Genomic DNA, 17694 nt, shown 5'->3' on the forward strand with positions numbered 1-17694 from the left:
ACTGTGATATCCTGATTTGGCTGCAAAAGTGGAAATGAAATCTCCCGGCTCGTCTGTTCTCTCCTTTGCACCTACTGTTGCCTCTGGCTGCCACGTTTTGTCTTTTGGACAGTGTTACATTAACTCAGTTGTCAAATGGTCCATTTTCTTCTTGTAGCTGCAGGTACGCATATATACAGCTGCTGTGGGACTACAGGTACCAGCATGACCTGCCTTATACATGCTTTGGCTGGCAGGGCTTTGTTGCATTTGTAGGCCCACAGTTGCTGGGAAGCCGATTTTCCTATCGCTGGTGTCGTGTAATGGTAAAACATAATACTGTCTTACACTGCAGGCCGAGTGCTCCGCTACACATCTATTGCATTTCTGAATGAGAGAGAGAGAGAGAAGGCAGAGCTCCATACCAGCCATTGTGAGGGGGAAAAAACATGCATGCATTTCATATTGGGGGAGATAACGAGTAGATACAAGGATAGAGGCCGCCATTGGCTCAGTGGGTACCTTGTGCACTGTGCAAGGGTGCAGCAGGGAGCCAGTGTTAGGTGGGCTGGATGCTACACCAGAAACATGGCAGCTTCAGGAAGGATTGCACTTTTCAATGAACGGCAGGTCTAGAGGGATGAACGTAAACAGGTTGTAAGTGGCTTTTATGGTACAGATGAATGGCTCTAATGCTCATCAGTCACATGCCGGCCCGGGCTGAGGTCATGGGAACTTCCACTGTTTAGTTATTCCACAAGGCCAACCTAGTCAGGGCCGATGGCTACGGAAACAGAAGAGTAGATAAATGTGCCGGGAGAAATGTTTACTGCAAGCTTCTTATGTACAATTTGACAGGTGTTCATTTTTTGGTTGTATGTTGCCCCTGCGAATCGATGCATCAGTATTTACCTATGACACGCATACATTGGAAAGATTAAAGGGGGTGATTGTCCGATCCTGTCTCCAGCTTTTGCCTAAATGATAAAGGTACCAAGTAGGGTTGCGCCAATACCGGTTTTTCGGTATCAAGTACGAGTACTGATATTTTGGTGTCAGTACGTGCCGATACCGGTGCTTCCGCTGGCATAGAGCCGGCCTCCCCTGGCCATCAGGAAGCTGGGCGGCCAGTAATGACCCACCTTCAGGCTTTCTGATTGGCCAGGAAGTTGGCTCCATGCTGAGTGGCTGGAAAGCTGGCTTCCCAGCCAATCAACTTTGACCGCCTCAATGCTGATTGGCCGGTGCATCAGCATAGAGCCGGCCAGTCAGGGAGGCGGGTCATTACTCCCTGCCCGACTTTCTGATTGCACGGAAAGCCGGCTCCTTATTCTTCTACGGCACTGCTGGTGAGGGGAAATCTTCCTCTGACCAGAAGTTCCGGTATCGGGGAAGGTATCGGAGCAGTTGGGCGAGTACGAGTACTCACCCAAATACTTGGTATCGGCTCTGATACCGATACTAGCATCGTTGCATCCCTAGTACCAAGTCCTTTTTGGATACAGGTTACCACCCAGTGTAACAAAAGCCCCCACCCCCAAGTGTATGCATGTCCGTGCATTATATTTTTAACGCACTTGGCTGGGCATAATGTTATTTCTCGTGCGAGTGCTGGCGGTCAGTCAGTGACACTTCTCTTTTAAGATGGGGCTGGGACATGTTTGGTTAGAGGAGAAATTTGGGGTTATGAAGAAATAAAAATAAATCATCATCCCCTCTCTGTAGTGTCCTCTTTATGCTGCAGTTGTCCCACCCCAAATCTAAGGGCTGCTTCACACCATGGTATAAAGGCCTGCTACTTCACAGGACAAGGCACTGCATCCTAGGTGCGCTGTAGGGTTGCCATACATTTGAATGACACCCAATGCCCCTGTCAATGGGCATGCATGCTTTCCTTTTTTTCATTGACCTGCAACGCCCAACTGCTGAGAGGTTCTGGGGTGCCATTCAAATGAATACCTGTGCAGCACAATGTGCTATAGGGCTAAACGCACAGGTACGGTGCCTTTAGTACAATGCTATGGTGTGAACCCTCCCTGAGGCAGAGAGCTGGCCTATAACATGACCGCTGATCTGACAGCTCTTCATCTCTGCTTCCAACTCACCTTCGCTGAGATCTCCTGCTCCCCTCTCTGCTGCTCCAAAGCTGACTGGAGCAAATGACAGGAGGCGGGATGGGAGCTGCTGGCTCTGGGGGTCAGCTGAGCAGCAGAGCCATTGTCAATCATACAGCCGGGGTGGATCCTGACAATATAGCCATGATCCTCCAATACTGGGGATTTCCACCCATTCAGCTTGACCTTTGTTTCCTGTCCCTTTCTGTTGTGAGCAACATGTTCTCAAGTTCTGTCCAGTGGACATACATGTTGGGTACACATAGGACCTTTTTGAGGTTTGACTTTTCGAAAGGGACTGTCCAGCAGCCTTGTGTACAGACTTCTTAAAGGGAAAGTCCATTTTATTCAACTTTTACTTGTATTACTTGCTGTCTTTCACATAAAAACTATCACAGTGGGGTTTACCTAAATGCATGACTTCGGCCAACCTTGCTGACATGATGTCGTCTTGTTACAACGCCCCGTTTGCTTCTACGAGCTGTGGGTGCTGCCTGGCCAATCACAAAACAAGCCGCCTCTCTACCATATACCAAACGCAACAGGTGCCGTCATTTTGCAAAGAACAGGTGGAACACTCCCTGTTAGGACCAGTGTGAATGCGTGCCTGTTCTTTCCTATGTTTCATATGTCAGCTATGATAATAAATGAAATGATCATACCTGGTTCTTCCCAACCATTCTGTTCATGCACTAGAGCCCTCAGAAAAAGTCCTGTGTCAGTTCATCTCTCGTGTTCATTAGTCCCGAGTTGTGCTTCTATAAGAGAACTCCAGGCACAAACACATCTTCTTAATTGTAAAGCAAATTTACCTCTGGCCACTATGTAATAGGAAATATAACGTGACAGGTCTTCTTTATGGAGACATCAGAGGTCTTTCAGACCCCTAATGTCACCTAGGGACCCCAAAATAGCTGATGGAGCAGAGATCTGCTTCCCCAGTTTCTTCTTCTGGCTCTAGGAGCCGGAGAATGTGCCCAGTGACACCGGAAGTGTTGTAATACACATCACTTCCAGGTCCAGTGATCAGAGGGGAGATCAGCGACTGGAAGCTTACTGATCTCCCTCCGATCTGTTAGGGGAGACCCGCCATGCCGGTCCTACCCTGGGCTCCGCTGCATGGGGGACAGCGGAGCCTGGGGTAGCCGGCGGCACGGGGGGGAAAGAGACACACAGCGCCGCACAGTACAAGCGATCCGGCACCCGTACAGAAGCAGCAATCGTGGGCTGTTTAAAATGGTACCAAGATCACAGCTGCAGGAGCAGCCATGTTCTTGGTAAAACTACTTCAAGTGGGTGACGCGTATGTCTGTGACATACGCATGGTTCCCACCTGGGCGTTTTACAGCGCGTAGGAACGCGCTGCAAAACGCCCTACGCCCAAAGAAGTACAGGAGCTTCTTTGGGGCGTATTTGCTGCTCGTATCCATTGGGATACAGCCAGGTAGCCTTTGGAAACGCGCGTTGTTTTTACAGCGAATCGCGGTAAAAACGCGTGGCACGAAGCGCGCAACAAATGCGCATATTCGATACGCCTAGGTGTGAACCCAGCCTTACACTGACTGATTACTAGGTTGAAGACGCGTGATACAAATTGCAGAAAACATTCTGAGATTTCACCTTGATCCAGGAATTTCTCATCTTTTCTAGGGGTACCAACAAATCTGTCCAGGCCATTTATTTATTTATTACAGGTATTTTTGTAGCGGCAACAATATACGCAGCGCTTACGTACTGCACATTCACATCAGTCCCCGCCCTCAAGGAGCTTACAATCTAAGGTCCCTATCTCACATCCATACATATGAGGGCCAATTTAGTAGACAAGAGCCAATTAACCTTCCAGGATGTCTTTGGAGTGTGGGAGGAAACCGGAGTACCCGGAGGAAACCCACACAGGCACAGGGAGAACATGCAAACTCCCTGCAGGTAGCGTCCTGACCGGGATTTGAATCGGGGACCCCCCAGTCTTCAATTTTCTTTGTAGAATAAGCAGTAATTTATCTTTGCTCAATGACACACCAAAGATATGCCGGACTACAGCACACGAGACAATTGACTTTAGTCCCATCACTTTTTAGAGGGAAAGAAGCATTGTTCCAGTGAGCTGTATGGGTACCAACAAATGTATCTATGGCTGTATAGAGGTGTATATACTATAAATAATAAATATATTTCCACCCCAGGTTGCAACAATGAGTTCGGATGATGTGGATGACATTTGCCTTTCATTAGCATTGCCCGTTCCCTGTCATCGCCATATCCCTTACAGCGCTGGCTTTGGGCCCCTGTAAACAGATAGCTGCCGGGACTGTGTTTCCCTGTGTAAAGCTGACTGTTGGCTTTACAATGGAAGGGATTCTGGCAGCTCAGCTGCCACCAAATCGATTCCATGGGCCGGTAAAGTGTTCCTCAGCCCCCCGCCTTGCTTCCTGGCCTCGCTGCCCCTCCTGCGGGCCCGGCATCAAAGGTGTTGGCAGGAAGCAGAGAGACACACCAGCCAACATCTGTTTGCCAATCTCTTCCCCTCTGAATGGAGCCGGAAGCGATCACTTCCAGTTCCTCAGCTGTCATTCCCTGGCTAAAAAAGCCAGGGAAGAAGCTATTCAAGCACGATCTGCGCCTGCTTTGAAGTGGAGAGGTGACACTAGGGGTCTAATAGACCTCTAATGTCACCTTAAAGAGAACCGGCACTATGTGGAAATGTCAACAGCACACCCTTGTAATGAGGGGGGGTGCTCGCAGTCACTGCGAATGTCGCCGCAAATATGTAGAAATGTGACCAGCACACCAAAATCCTTTTAGGATAGCAAAATGTTCATTTATTTGAAGTTCTGAAGTTCCTTGTCATATAAACAAGCGCTTTCAGGCCCACACAGGGTCCCTTCATCAGTCTTAGCATTGACCAAATGCAAAACCAAATGGGTCAACGTTAAGCCTGATGAAGGGACCCTGCACGGCCCCCGAAAGAGCTGTTTTTAACATATTAGCTTTGCAGCAACATTTGCAGCACCCCCCCCTCATCACAAGGGTGTGCTGGTGGCATTTCCACATATTGCAGGTTCTCTTTAAGGTGACATTAGAGGTCTATTAGACCCCTAGTGTCACCTCTCCCACAGTCACTGCGAGCACCGCCCTCCCCCCCGGACATTTTCAGTAAGGAGTGCAACAAGGAAAAGTATTTATTGTCTTAAAGAGAACCTGTCACCACTAATATGATATCACATAGGGGGATTGTGAGCCCCGCTATGTGGCAGCATTGAAGTTAATAAAACAAGTTTAAAAAAAATAAAGTTAAAAAAATGCAAAAATACTCAAAAAATCTCCTGCCCCCGTAAACGCGTGCATTCTAATGCAAACATGCATCGGGTGTGCCTACGTACAAAAACACAGATTGCGCCACACATGTTATTCATGTGACAGAGTGAGAGCAATAACTTTAGGACCAATGTTCATGGGTAATTCTAAGAAGACCTGCATGGGGCTTTCAAAGTGTCACCTGTGGACAGTGTGGGGGAGCGTATTTTGTCCCCGTTTCATGGGCGCATGCAATTTTTGAGCTTGACATGTTTGGTGTCTATTTACTTGGCACAACCTCATCTTTTATATTTTACCCACATATTGTGTATTATATTGTGTTTTTGTGCACTAAAATTAACTTAAAGGAGAACTATGAGGTGAGTGATTTACACTCCTCCTCATAGTTAGAGCCGACGTGTGAAATTGAAAATGTCACAGGTCGTCTATATAGATCGGGAACACATACCGTCGCTCGCTCACTTCTCGATCATCTCCCTGCAGAGTGGTGTGACTGTCAGTCACCACCCCCCGCAGGGATTCCCCCGTGCCCCCTCCGATCCTCCAGCACTGACTGGTGGAATGGACGCGGAAGAGGCTGGCACATCTGGCACTGTCTCTAGATAGGCAGAGCCCGCTGTCAATCAGCCAGCTGGGTGGATCTCAACAGTAATGTCGGGATCCGTCCCGGCTGCGGCGGTCTCAGTATATAGCTCGCAATAGCAGCTATATACTGAGCTTTGGGTCACAGGAGAAGGTTAGTATATGTCCTCCCGTGACCATAAAGAGAACTATGGGATAAACAGGTTACCTCACAGTTCTCTTTTAAAGGAGAACTATGAGGGCCCATTCACACTTGGCGCGCGCGATTTGCATTTTGCGCGATATCACGCGATTTGTTGCGTGATATCGCACAAATGCTTGCATCAAAAAGCATTGAATCGCGGCAAAAGCCGCTCCAAAAAGGGTCCTGCTGTAGCCACACACGACCCATGACAGCAGGACCCTTTGCCCCATTGCAAAGCATTGAAGAGCGATATCGCGCGGGAATTACCGCGCGATAAATCGCTCAATGTGAACGGGGCCTGAGGGGGGTGCTTTTCACTCACCTCATAGTTCTAGCCGACCTGTGACAATGAGACTGTCACAGGTCGACTCAGTAGATCGGGAGGTGAGCGAACACATACCGGCGTTCGCTCACTTCTCGATCCTGTCACAGCTCTGCCGTGACAGGGGAGGGGCTGGATTCCCCCCTCCCCGCTCCGATCCGCCAGCGCTGACTGGTGGAACAGACGGGGGAGGGGGCGGGTACAGCTGGCTCTGCCTCTGCCTCTAGATAGGCAGAGCCATTTGTCAGTCACGCAGCCGGGCGGATCCAGACATAATTATCAGGATCCGCTTCAGCTGCGGCGTCTCAGTATACCGCGAGCTGTAGCTCCCTATATACTGAGCTTAGGGTGACGGGAGGATGCTAGTTTGTGTCCTCCCGTTACCCTAAGGAGAACTATGGGGAAAAGCCTTAACCCCATAGTTCTCCTTTAAGTGTATTTTTTTTTTTAACATTTTGGGTTTGATAAAGAGCTGCTCTAATACCAAGCGACGTAATAATTTGCAAGTGCCGTTATTTTATTCTACGGGCTCTTGGCTTTCAGCAAACATATAACTCTTGGGGGGTTTTAAGTCATTTTCAGGCCCAAAATGTGGAGAGTTGCAAAGTAGCTTTGAAATGGGAATAAAGTAAACCGCGTAGGGTCTTTTTATCTTTTCTATCCCACTACGTTACATAAATGTTACACTTGTGTAATATCACTTCAATCAGCAGAATTTATCATTGATTATATTTTAGGATTAATATATAAAGGTGCGCAAACTACATTAGCAACATTGCCTTCGGGAAAATTACAAGCGAATCCTTTTTTTTAGTAGTATTTATTTTCAATAAAAATCAAGAAAATAAAAATATATGTATCTAAATTTGCTGCCAAATTAAAGCCCTATCTGTCCCCCCAAAAAACCAATGTGGAATACCTTAGGGTAGACTACAAAACCTAAACGATATAACATGTAGAAGTGAGGCATTGTTGAAACTAAAGAAGACCACTCTGGGACTCGTGGGGGGTTTAGAGAGAAAACTGACTCGAGCGGTGAAGAATTTATAAGGATGTATTTGTTCCTGGAGTTCCGCTTTAATGGTGTCCAGATGCTGAGTAGAGGAGCCGGGAGAAGCTGCAGATGTTTCCCTTCAGCTGAAGATAATCTGAAATGTATTTGTGTCCTGTTGTCATTTTGCCTTATTATTATTATTACATAGTATTTATATAGCGCCAATAGTCTGCGCAGCGCTTTACAATATAAGGAAGACATTACAGTTACAAAATGAGCCTTATGCTATTTGCACCCCGATCCTAAATGTTTTGCTGAAACCATCTTATTAAAGTATATCTAAAGCCGGTAAAAAAAGGATAGAGTAGATAAAAGAGAACTATGGCCAAATGTTTTTTGGCCATTGAGCATACACTGAGGGGCCAGATTTTTATGACCACCCCATCAGTACTTCATTGGGCCGCCTCGTGACTCCACGAGATGTTGAAAGGAGGCTCCGAGCGCCAACAATCATCCCACGTTCAAAGGCTGTTACATCGCGTTGTTTCCCCGTATCTTCAGAAATCACTTCTACTGTCGTGGTAACCAACCTGCTTCCCTATTTATAATGGTCTGGCCCTCTAGCAACTTCAGCACCAAATTATAGCTAATTTGCCTACAAACGTCAGGTGGTCATAATAATCTGGCCACTCAGTGTATAGGGTTACAGAAGGACATTTATTAATGTCCTCCTGTGACCCAAAACTCAGCATATAGCGGGCTATTGCATGCTATATGCTGATAGCGCAGAGCCGCACTGCAGCTGGGAAAGATCCCAACAATATTGTTGGAATCCACTTGCTGCCTGATTGACAGCTGGCTCTGCCTCCCTAGAGCCAGAACCAGCTGTGCAACCTTTATGTTCCTTCAATGAGCTCTGGTGGAACCAAGGGGGGAATCCCTGCAGGGAGCGGTGAGTGACAGTCACTGCTCTCTGCAGGGAGAAGAACGTGAGTGCTCAGCGGCTTGTGATCGCTCAGCTCTCGATCTATAGAGTCAGCACGGCTGCAGAGTCACACACCGGCTCTAAGTATTGGGAAGAGTATATTATAATGTCCCTATATTTCTCCTTTAATGCCTGTCCCTGGAGGTGCAACAGGAAGTGAGGGGAATAACCCTTTTAGACATAGGTGTCTCCATTGAAAGATTTACCCCTCACCACTACTGGGGACATATTTTGGATTTCTCATCCCTTTTTTATCTAAATGAGAGTGGTCACCATGAAAAGTAGGTTGAATCTCTCAAGGACACGTATGGCAATTAAATACCTGAAGGGGGGTCTGCATGCATCCCTATTTTTGGCTACAGATGCACAAACTGAGGATTTGGTATAAAAATGTATATGAGAATGTTTATTAATCAACAATCAACAGATCCAGACAGAGGGATTTATATGCAGATCTTTACTTTTTCTGTAAAAGTAAAGTTGGGTTCCCACACCCTTCAAGACTCCCTGCTCATGCTTTAATGTGATGAGTAGAAAGGAAGCTGTGGATCCAAGCGTTACCTCTAGAAGGACAATCTTTGATTGAGTTAGAAAAAACAATACTTAATTATAACTCTATGTTATGGTGGCCGTGCACAGTGCAGCCATGACCCCACAACCTCCTGCCATCTGCATCTTATGGTGGCCATAGGCAGTGCAGCCATGACCCCACAACCTCCTGCCATCTGCATCTTATGGTGGCCATAGGCAGTGCAGCCATGACCCCACAACCTCCTGCCATCTGCATCTTATGGTGGCCGTAGACAGTGCAGCCATGACCCCACAACCTCCTGTCATCTGCATCTTGTGACTGTAGACAGTGTGGTCATTACCCCACAACTTTCGGTTACCTGCATATTATAGTGACCATGGATAGTGTAAGGGGACACTTCACCACTGACCACCAATGTAAGGGGACAGTCCTCCACTGACCACCAATGTAAGGGGACAGTTCTCCTCTGACCACCAATGTAAGGGGACAGTTCTCCACTGACCACCAATGTAAGGGGACAGTTCTCCACTGACCACCAATGTAAGGGGACAGTTCTCCTCTGACCACCAATGTAAGGGGAAAGTTCTCCACTGACCACCAATGTAAGGAGACAGTTCTCCACTGACCACTAATATAAGGGGACAGTTCTCCACTGACCACTAATATAAGGGGACAGTTCTCCACTGACCACCAATGTAAGGGGAAAGTTCTCCACTGACCACTAATATAAAGGGACAGTTCTCCTCTGACCACCAATGTACGGGGACAGTTCTCACCTGACCACCAATGTAAGGGGACAGTTCTCCTCTGACCACCAATGTAAGGGGACAGTTCTCCACTGACCACCAATGTAAGGGGAAAGTTCTCCACTGACCACTAATATAAGGGGACAGTTCTCCACTGACCACCAATGTAAGGGGAAAGTTCTCCACTGACCACTAATATAAAGGGACAGTTCTCCTCTGACCACCAATGTAAGGGGACAGTTCTCCACTGACCACCAATGTAAGGGGACAGTTCTCCTCTGACCACCAATCTTTACTAGCCATTATTATATTGTGAATTCTTTTTCATCATTATTATTGACAAGGAAATGTTGTAAACTAGTTGGCTCTGGGTGGCAAATATTCTAGGTATGCCATATTATCTATTCATTTGTTTGAAACTTTCCACAGTTTACTGGTCATGATATGTTAACATAACATGTAGATATAATTTTCAGCAAGGGTTCATTGAGACCTCCAATTTCTTTCAAGGGTTCCTCATAGCAGTCCTCAGAACGGAACTATATACCCTGTAAAAAGGTTTAGGAAGGCCGTTCTAAGGACTGCTATGATAAAGTATATGACATTGTTGTCTCTGCATTTTACCACTTTGAGAGTTATTAAAAATATGGAAAAATGGTACTTTAACTCACAGATACAAAGTTAAACCTGGAATGTAGCTTTCCCTTTTTGTATGCAGCATTGAGAAGATTGAGTAGTAGTAGAAGTAGTACCTCCTCGTGTATCACTGGCCCCTCCCTTTTAGATTGTAAGCCCTCAGGGCCCTCCTTACCGTCTTGTCTTGAATTGTATTGTGAGTGTAATGTCTTCCTTATATTGTAAAGTGCTGTGCAAACTGTTGGCGCTATATAAATACTATGTAATAATAATAGTAGTAGTAGTAGTAGTAGAGATAATATCATCTGAGCGGCTGAACCTATTTTATGTTTTCAGATTGAACAGAACCCGATTTCTCCATTATCTCCTGAGGTCAGGACTGGCGTCTGGTTTCATGTAGGAGACTTGGTTTGGTCTAAGGTGGGAACGTACCCTTGGTGGCCCTGTATGGTGTCCTGTGACCCCCAGCTCCATGTGCACAGCAAGATCAATTCCAGAGGTAAGTCAGACTGACACATTGTGATGGCAATTATAGAATTTTTTTCAGAGCTGAGCAAGCAAATTAGACAATCAGTAGATTTCCTAACAATTATAAGACCTAGAGTGAAAAAAAACTCCCTTCCTGTCCTGACCACAGTGACACCTGAACATAATAATTAGTTGTAATTACAAAATGAACAAATGTTGGTAATTCTTTCTTACGCTGCAGAAAATGCTTTGGGCTCCCATTGGTTGGCAGTCATGTGATCATATCCCTTAGCATTTGGCCATGGGATGCTTGAGAACTGATGTTCAGTCAGATCCAAGTAGAGAGGCAGTTTTGTCTGAACTCTGATGCTCCGCCCACAGTGGAGATCATGTGATGAAGTCCCTAGGCATTGTTATGCATTTGTCCACTTTGGGGGCCCTAAGGAAGCATGCGTTTTCAAACCATTACCTCAGCGTTCACAGTGGTTGCGATGGGGGACGGGAAGTGTTTTTTTTAAATCTAGGACTCTTATATATTGGAGTGACTGTTTCCAGAACTCTACATTAATGCTTAGTTTTACCCCCTTTCACTAATAATCACATCAGCATACAGCTCTGCATGCGGATAAGAAATCATCTCACATTCAACATATTTTGCTTTTACTTACATTTACTGGTTTTCCACTTCCTGGTCCTCTTGGGCACTAGTGATGTAATGTGCCTAAACCTTGCATCCTGGGAAGGTTACATCAGCAGATCATTGCTGGGAAATCTCATCTGTAATCTCACGAGATCTCAGGGAAAGGCATTTTCCCCCCCTGAGATGATATGCATGATCACATGTCCTAGTCACATGTTCCAGGAAGTAAAGGGAGATGGATTGATCTGCCCTTAGTAAACATGGCCACTGTGAGAATAATGGGAAGAAAAGAGAAATAAGGAATGTAAAGAATACAAAGCCGGCAATTATCTAGAAGTATCTTTGTGTAGATTGTCATTACTGAACATTTCTAAAGGTGTCTTTGTTCTCATTTTAAAGATAAGAGTAAAGTTCCTCTTCTACTTGTGCAATAATAATGTACTATGTAATAATGGCTCATATGGCTATGCATAGATTACTCGTAACATTAGGTTATAGTTAATTTATAATATGGAAACTGAAACCTTATTATCTTACATTCTCCGTAACAGGTGCTCGTGAATACCATGTGCAGTTTTTCAGCAACGAGCCGGAAAGAGCCTGGATACACGAGAAGCGCATGCGGGAATACCGAGGGCGGAAACAGTATGAGCTACTGGCGGCTGAAGATGCTGCTAAAGTAGTTAACCAGTCAGAAAGGCTCAAGGTACGCTTTGGCTTAGATGTCACATGACTATAGTGTAAAATATTGTGTATTTACACCATTTATTTTATTCCAGGTATTTATACAGTGCCGACAATTTACGCAACGCATTACATAGTTGCACATTTACATCAGTCCCTGCCCTCAAGGAGCTTATAATGTAAGGTCCCTATCTCACATACAGGGCCAATGAACCTTCCAGCATGTCTTTGCGAGGAAACCTACACAAGCACAGGGAGAACATGCAAACTCCTTGCAGATAGTGTCCTGCCCGGGATTTGAACCGGGGACCCCCCAGTGGTACAATGCCACTAAGCATTGAACTTATCCTTTGAAGCCAAATCTGCCAAATCCTTTGAAGCCAAATCTATGAGAGTGTTGGATACCACATTCCAAAAATTGGCATGCATACATACAAGGCCAATTAACCTTCCAGCATGTCTTTGGGGTATGAGAGGAAACCTACACAAGCTCAGGGAGAACATGGAAACCCTTACCCTGCCCTGGCCTTAACTCCGCCCTGGCCTTAACTCCGTCCCTAAACAAACCCTCTTAAATAATCTTATGATAGTTGCCGCTTGTAAACGGCAGATTAGGGATTCCTGCTGCAGGAAAACGCAAGTTCCTGACACAGGAATCTCTAATCACACCTGAAATATATTGTAAGTGTGAATGGGGCCTATTATACACATACACTTAAGGTGTCCATACACCTGCCGATTATCGTACGATATCACACACTGCTCGCTCAGCACTGCAATCATCGAAAGCCCTCCCCTCAGCGGGGAGGGCTTGCGATGATCGCAAGTACGATCTGCCTGTCCAAGATGGGCAGAGCGTACGAGATTTTAATGACCTTACAACCATCGCACAATGAAAGTCGTCCGTTGGTTGTAAGGTATATGGGCAGCTTAAAGCACAATAATACACTGCTCAACAATGTTACACCTACCGCCCCCCCTGCACAAATATAATAATAAAATTCCCCCCGCACACAAAAAATAATACACCCCCCACCATAAGATCGCTGGTTATCTGTGAGTGATTGGTAAAGTCTGCAGCAGACCTCACTATCACCCCCAGATAACCAGGGAGCGATCCTGCTCACATACATTCTTTCTTTCGGTCGGAGCTCAGAACTGTCAGAGCTCCGGCTGAAGGAAGCCAGAGCTGACAGGAGCTGCGGTCTGCATCCGACACAGATGCAGACCGTGGAGCTGCTGCCACAAGTCAGGTACGCGGTCTGCGACCGTGTGCCTGACATGTCAGCTGGCTGCGGGCCACATAGTAGCGGCTCGCGGGCCAGAGTTGGCCCGCGGACCGGTACTTGGAGACTCAAATTTCCGCCCTCACCTTATCTTTACTCGCCAAATGCGAGCAGGCGAGTGTAAATTTTGAGCCCTGGTGTACAATATGCTGGTTATAATGTAACTCCAGTTTTGTTGAGAAAAAAACAATTGGATTGCAAGGAAGCTTTCTGTGTCATGAAGAAATTGCTAATTGTTTCACTATGTCCTTTCTTCTCATGTCTGCAAGGGACAGTCTAACCTCAGTATATAAGTAATGAATAGATATCTTGTTGCTCTCCTTACAGTCATTCTGAGCATGATGAAGGGGACCCTGTGTGGCCCCCGAAAGTGCTAGCTTTTGAATGGCAATGTTCCTTCAAATAAAGGAATTTTGCTAAATTGCGCTCTCATTCTGGTGGGCTGGTGACCTTCGGTGCAATCTCAGTTTTATAAGCAAAAAAGCAACCCTTGGAGTCTTCTAGAGTAACTCACTAAAAATAAAACTCCTATTCCAGAGGATACCTGAAATCTGACAGTTCAGACTTAAAGTGACATTAAACCCACAGATTTTTTAACATAAAACAATACTGTAATGTGCGCCTTACTGTAATCCATGGTTGTTTCCCTTCTCTTTGCTGCTCTTCCTTTTAAATCCTCATGTCTTCTCATGCTGGGGGAGAACTTCTGTTTTGCAGCAAGACTGCCTTGTCTCTGGAATGGATACATGGTGTCTGTGTGTAGGTTCACAACCTGAGCCAGCACTACAGGAAGAGGCACTCAGCTGCAAAGGGAAGTTCTCTCCCAGCATGAGAAGACATGAGGATTTAAAAGGAAGAGCAGCAAAGAGAAGGGAACTACCATGGATTACAGTAAGGCGCACATTACATTATTGGTAGGGTTGCACAGATACCAAGTACAGTACTCGGTACAAGTAGGAGTACATGTACCGATACTTTTGAGCTCCAAGACTAGACTAGAGAAAAATTCAAAAATTAGGAGGCTGCTGTCATGTGTAAGGAGCACACGGAGCTCCTGGGATTTGTACATCTCTGTTTTAATGTACGATTTTGTTTTTATAAATATAAATAAAGGGATGCACAGATACCAGTTTTGCGAGTACTGATACTTGCCGAGTACTTACAAGTAGGAGTACTGATACATTTTTGTTTATAGTCATGTGACAGTTTTTCTAAAACAATACAGACTAATGATTTCAGGACAGAGGTGGAGCACCAGAGCCAGGTCCCAGCTGCAACCGCTGCAACCGCTGGTAGTTATCATGAAAATGCCAAGTATCTGCACTGGTACTCGAAAAGTATCTGGGCATCCCTAATTATTGGTTTATGTTAAAAAATCTGAGGGTGTAATGTCACTTTAAGGGAAAATAGTGAGCCATTCACACAAGCGGGGAAGAAGATTTCTGGCAGCTCTCTATACAAAAGCAATGTACAGAACACCTAATTGGCAGGAAGAGAGATGTGTGTTTCTTTCTTGTCTATTGAGGGACACAGGAAGTCATAAACCTTCGGGTTATACTGTTCTCTACAGGAGTATAGGACATTGACAAGCAAAAAACTGTAGGTCAGCCCTGGGATAACCCCTCCTACTACCAGCATGTCTCAGTTTTTGCATGTCTCCTATGAGAATGGACTTCTTCCCTCAGCTCCACTGAATTAGGACTTTTTCTCTAGCCACTTTTTCTCTTCAATCAAGATTTAGCTTCTTGTAGATGCAGGCAGCTACCAGACACAGTCCTCCTCAGTCTTGGACCCCACTTGATTAGACATTCGGGAGTGAACCCGGAAGTGACCCTCGGGCACTGTGTACCTCTTCAGCGCTTTCCAGATTGATTCTGGCTAAGTTAGCCGCAGAGCGTTTTCTAGGTCCAGAGCCTTTAGCATTGCCTCTGCGCTTGCTCTGTCTCAGAAGAATCACCTTTTGGAGTGGGCCATTCTGACTGGTCACACTGTTTTGAATTCCACTTTTCCCATCAGCTTGTCGTGAATTCTCCTTTTGGCACACTTGCATGTCTTCTGATTGTGGGCCCAGGGCTGTATCGGGCGTTCCGGGCATACTATCCACTGAAGGGTTTCTGGTTGCCTGCAGCGCACTCCGTGGTAGTGTTAATGTTTGTAGAGAGGAGTCTTGTCTGTTAGTGTTGGAATCTTTCCCCTCCTCGAAGTCCTCTCTGGCCCCGTCCGGAGTTGTTTGGCCTGCTCCCCTCTTGAAAGAGATTTTTACTACAGTCATGCAATTAGTTATGTCACGGATTGCCCAGTTTATCTCTGACCTTGACTTCAGAAGCTGCAAAACGTGCCTTCCCCTGCAAATTCACTGCCTGATTACTTGCAACCTTGGCTGCTTCCAAGCCTTCAGATGAAAACCCAACACCACACCTCAAAGCCTGTTGCTTCTGCCAGTACTGCCTCTGGCCTTGGGTCCTACAGGGTCCCTAACTGCACCAAAACGTTTCCTACACCCTGTTTTTGTGTGAAGATTGGAAGCCCCCATTTGACCCTATCAGAGCCATCCCTTTCTCTGCTCTGACTCAGAAGGTCATTTCTTTGTCGCTATCGCCCCGGCTAGAACTGGCAGCTTTATTCTGCAAGCAATCCTTTTTGGTTCTTCATATGGACAAACTGGTTTTGAGGCCTAGACCGACTTAGCTAAGTGATCCCTGCATTTCACCTTAATCATGACATTGTCCTTACCTCTTTGTGCTCTGCTCTAGTTCACAAGAAGGAGATTTCCCTCCCCTGTTTAAAGGTAGTCCAGGCTGTTCGAGTATACACTCACCGGCCACTTTTATTAGGTACACCTTGCTAGTACCGGGTTGGACCACCTTTTGCCGTCAGAACTGCCTTCATTCTTCGTGGCATAGAGTCAACAAGGTGTTGGAAACATTCCTCAGAGATTTTGTTCCATCATGGGCCCAAAGTGTGCCAAGAAAATATCCTTCACACCATTACCCCACCAGCCTGAACCGTTGATACAAGGAAGGATGGATCCATTCGTTCATGTTGTTTATGCCAAATTCTGACCTGACCATCTGAATGTCAAAGCTGAAATGGAGACTCATCAGACCAGGCAACGTTTTTCCAATCTTCTATTGTCCAATTTTGGTGAGCCTGTGCGAATTGTAGCCTCCGTTTCCTGTTCTTACTGTAGCTGACAGGAGTGGCCCCGGTGTGGTCTTCTGCTGCTGTAGCCCATCTGATTCAAGGTTGGACATGTTGTGCGTTCAGAGATGGTATTCTGCATACCTCGGATGTAACGAGAGGTTATTTGAGTTACTGTTGCTTTTCTATCATCTCAAACCAGTCTGCCCATTCTCCTCTGACCTCTGACATCAACAAGGCATTTCAGCCACACAACTGCCGCTCACTGGATATTTTCTCTTTTTCGGACCTTTCTCTGTAAACCCGAGAGATGGTTGTGTGTGAAAATCCAAGAAGATCAGCAGTTGGTGAAATACTCAGGTCAGCCCGTCTGGCACCAACAACCATGCCACGTTCAAAGTCACTCAAGTCCCCTTTCTTCCCCATTCTGATGCTCCGTTTTGAACTTCAGCAAGTCGTCTTCACCACGTCTAGATGCCTAAATGCATTGAGTTTCTGCCATGTGATTGGCTGATTAGGAATTTGTGTTACCAGGCAATTGAACATGTATACCTAATAAAGTGGCCGGTGAGTGTATATCTCTGCCACTTTTTCATTCCTAAGGATGGATTCCCTTTTTTGTCATTCTGGAAGGGGCCAGTAAGGGCTCCCCTGGCTTCTAGTTGCACCATGTCTAGGTGGCTCAGACATACCATCATGCAAGTAGAGCTGCAGCTAACGATTATTTTCAAAATCGATTAGTTAGCCGATTATTAAGTTCGATTAATCGGATAAAACATAAAATACATTCTAAAAAATGGCTCCAGTGATGGACTACTAGTTTGTATTGAGTGTAGTCCATCACAGGAGCAAGCTTGGAGCGGTGGAAGTAAAAAAGAAAACAAAAGTGTGGTGTGCAATATAATAAAAAGTGTAAAATTATACAGCAATGAATGCAGAATGGCACCGGCTATAGAGGACTACAAAACCCAGCAATAGTACATTGTACAGCACAATGCAGAATACCACCAGCTATAGAGGACTACAAAACCCAGCAATAGTACATTATACAGCACAATGCAGAATACCACCAGCTATAGAGGA

The 17694-nt window shown here is 45.8% G+C and overlaps 1 protein-coding gene across 1 annotated transcript in view; it reads left to right on the plus strand.

Annotated features, from left to right (window-relative positions):
- WHSC1L1 (Wolf-Hirschhorn syndrome candidate 1-like 1) overlaps positions 1–17694 on the plus strand; it is a 125680-nt gene that overhangs the window by 10293 nt on the left and 97693 nt on the right. Inside the window, exons 2-4 of the mRNA XM_018572617.1 lie at positions 10729–10891; positions 11900–11905; positions 12052–12206. Coding sequence (XP_018428119.1) covers positions 10729–10891; positions 11900–11905; positions 12052–12206 — 324 coding nt within the window. The remainder of the gene's footprint in view (positions 1–10728; positions 10892–11899; positions 11906–12051; positions 12207–17694) is intronic.

This window comes from Nanorana parkeri, unplaced genomic scaffold, assembly GCF_000935625.1.
Source record: "Nanorana parkeri isolate BGI_ZX_2015 unplaced genomic scaffold, ASM93562v1 scaffold2086, whole genome shotgun sequence".
In the NCBI taxonomy this organism is placed as follows: Eukaryota; Metazoa; Chordata; class Amphibia; order Anura; family Dicroglossidae; genus Nanorana; species Nanorana parkeri.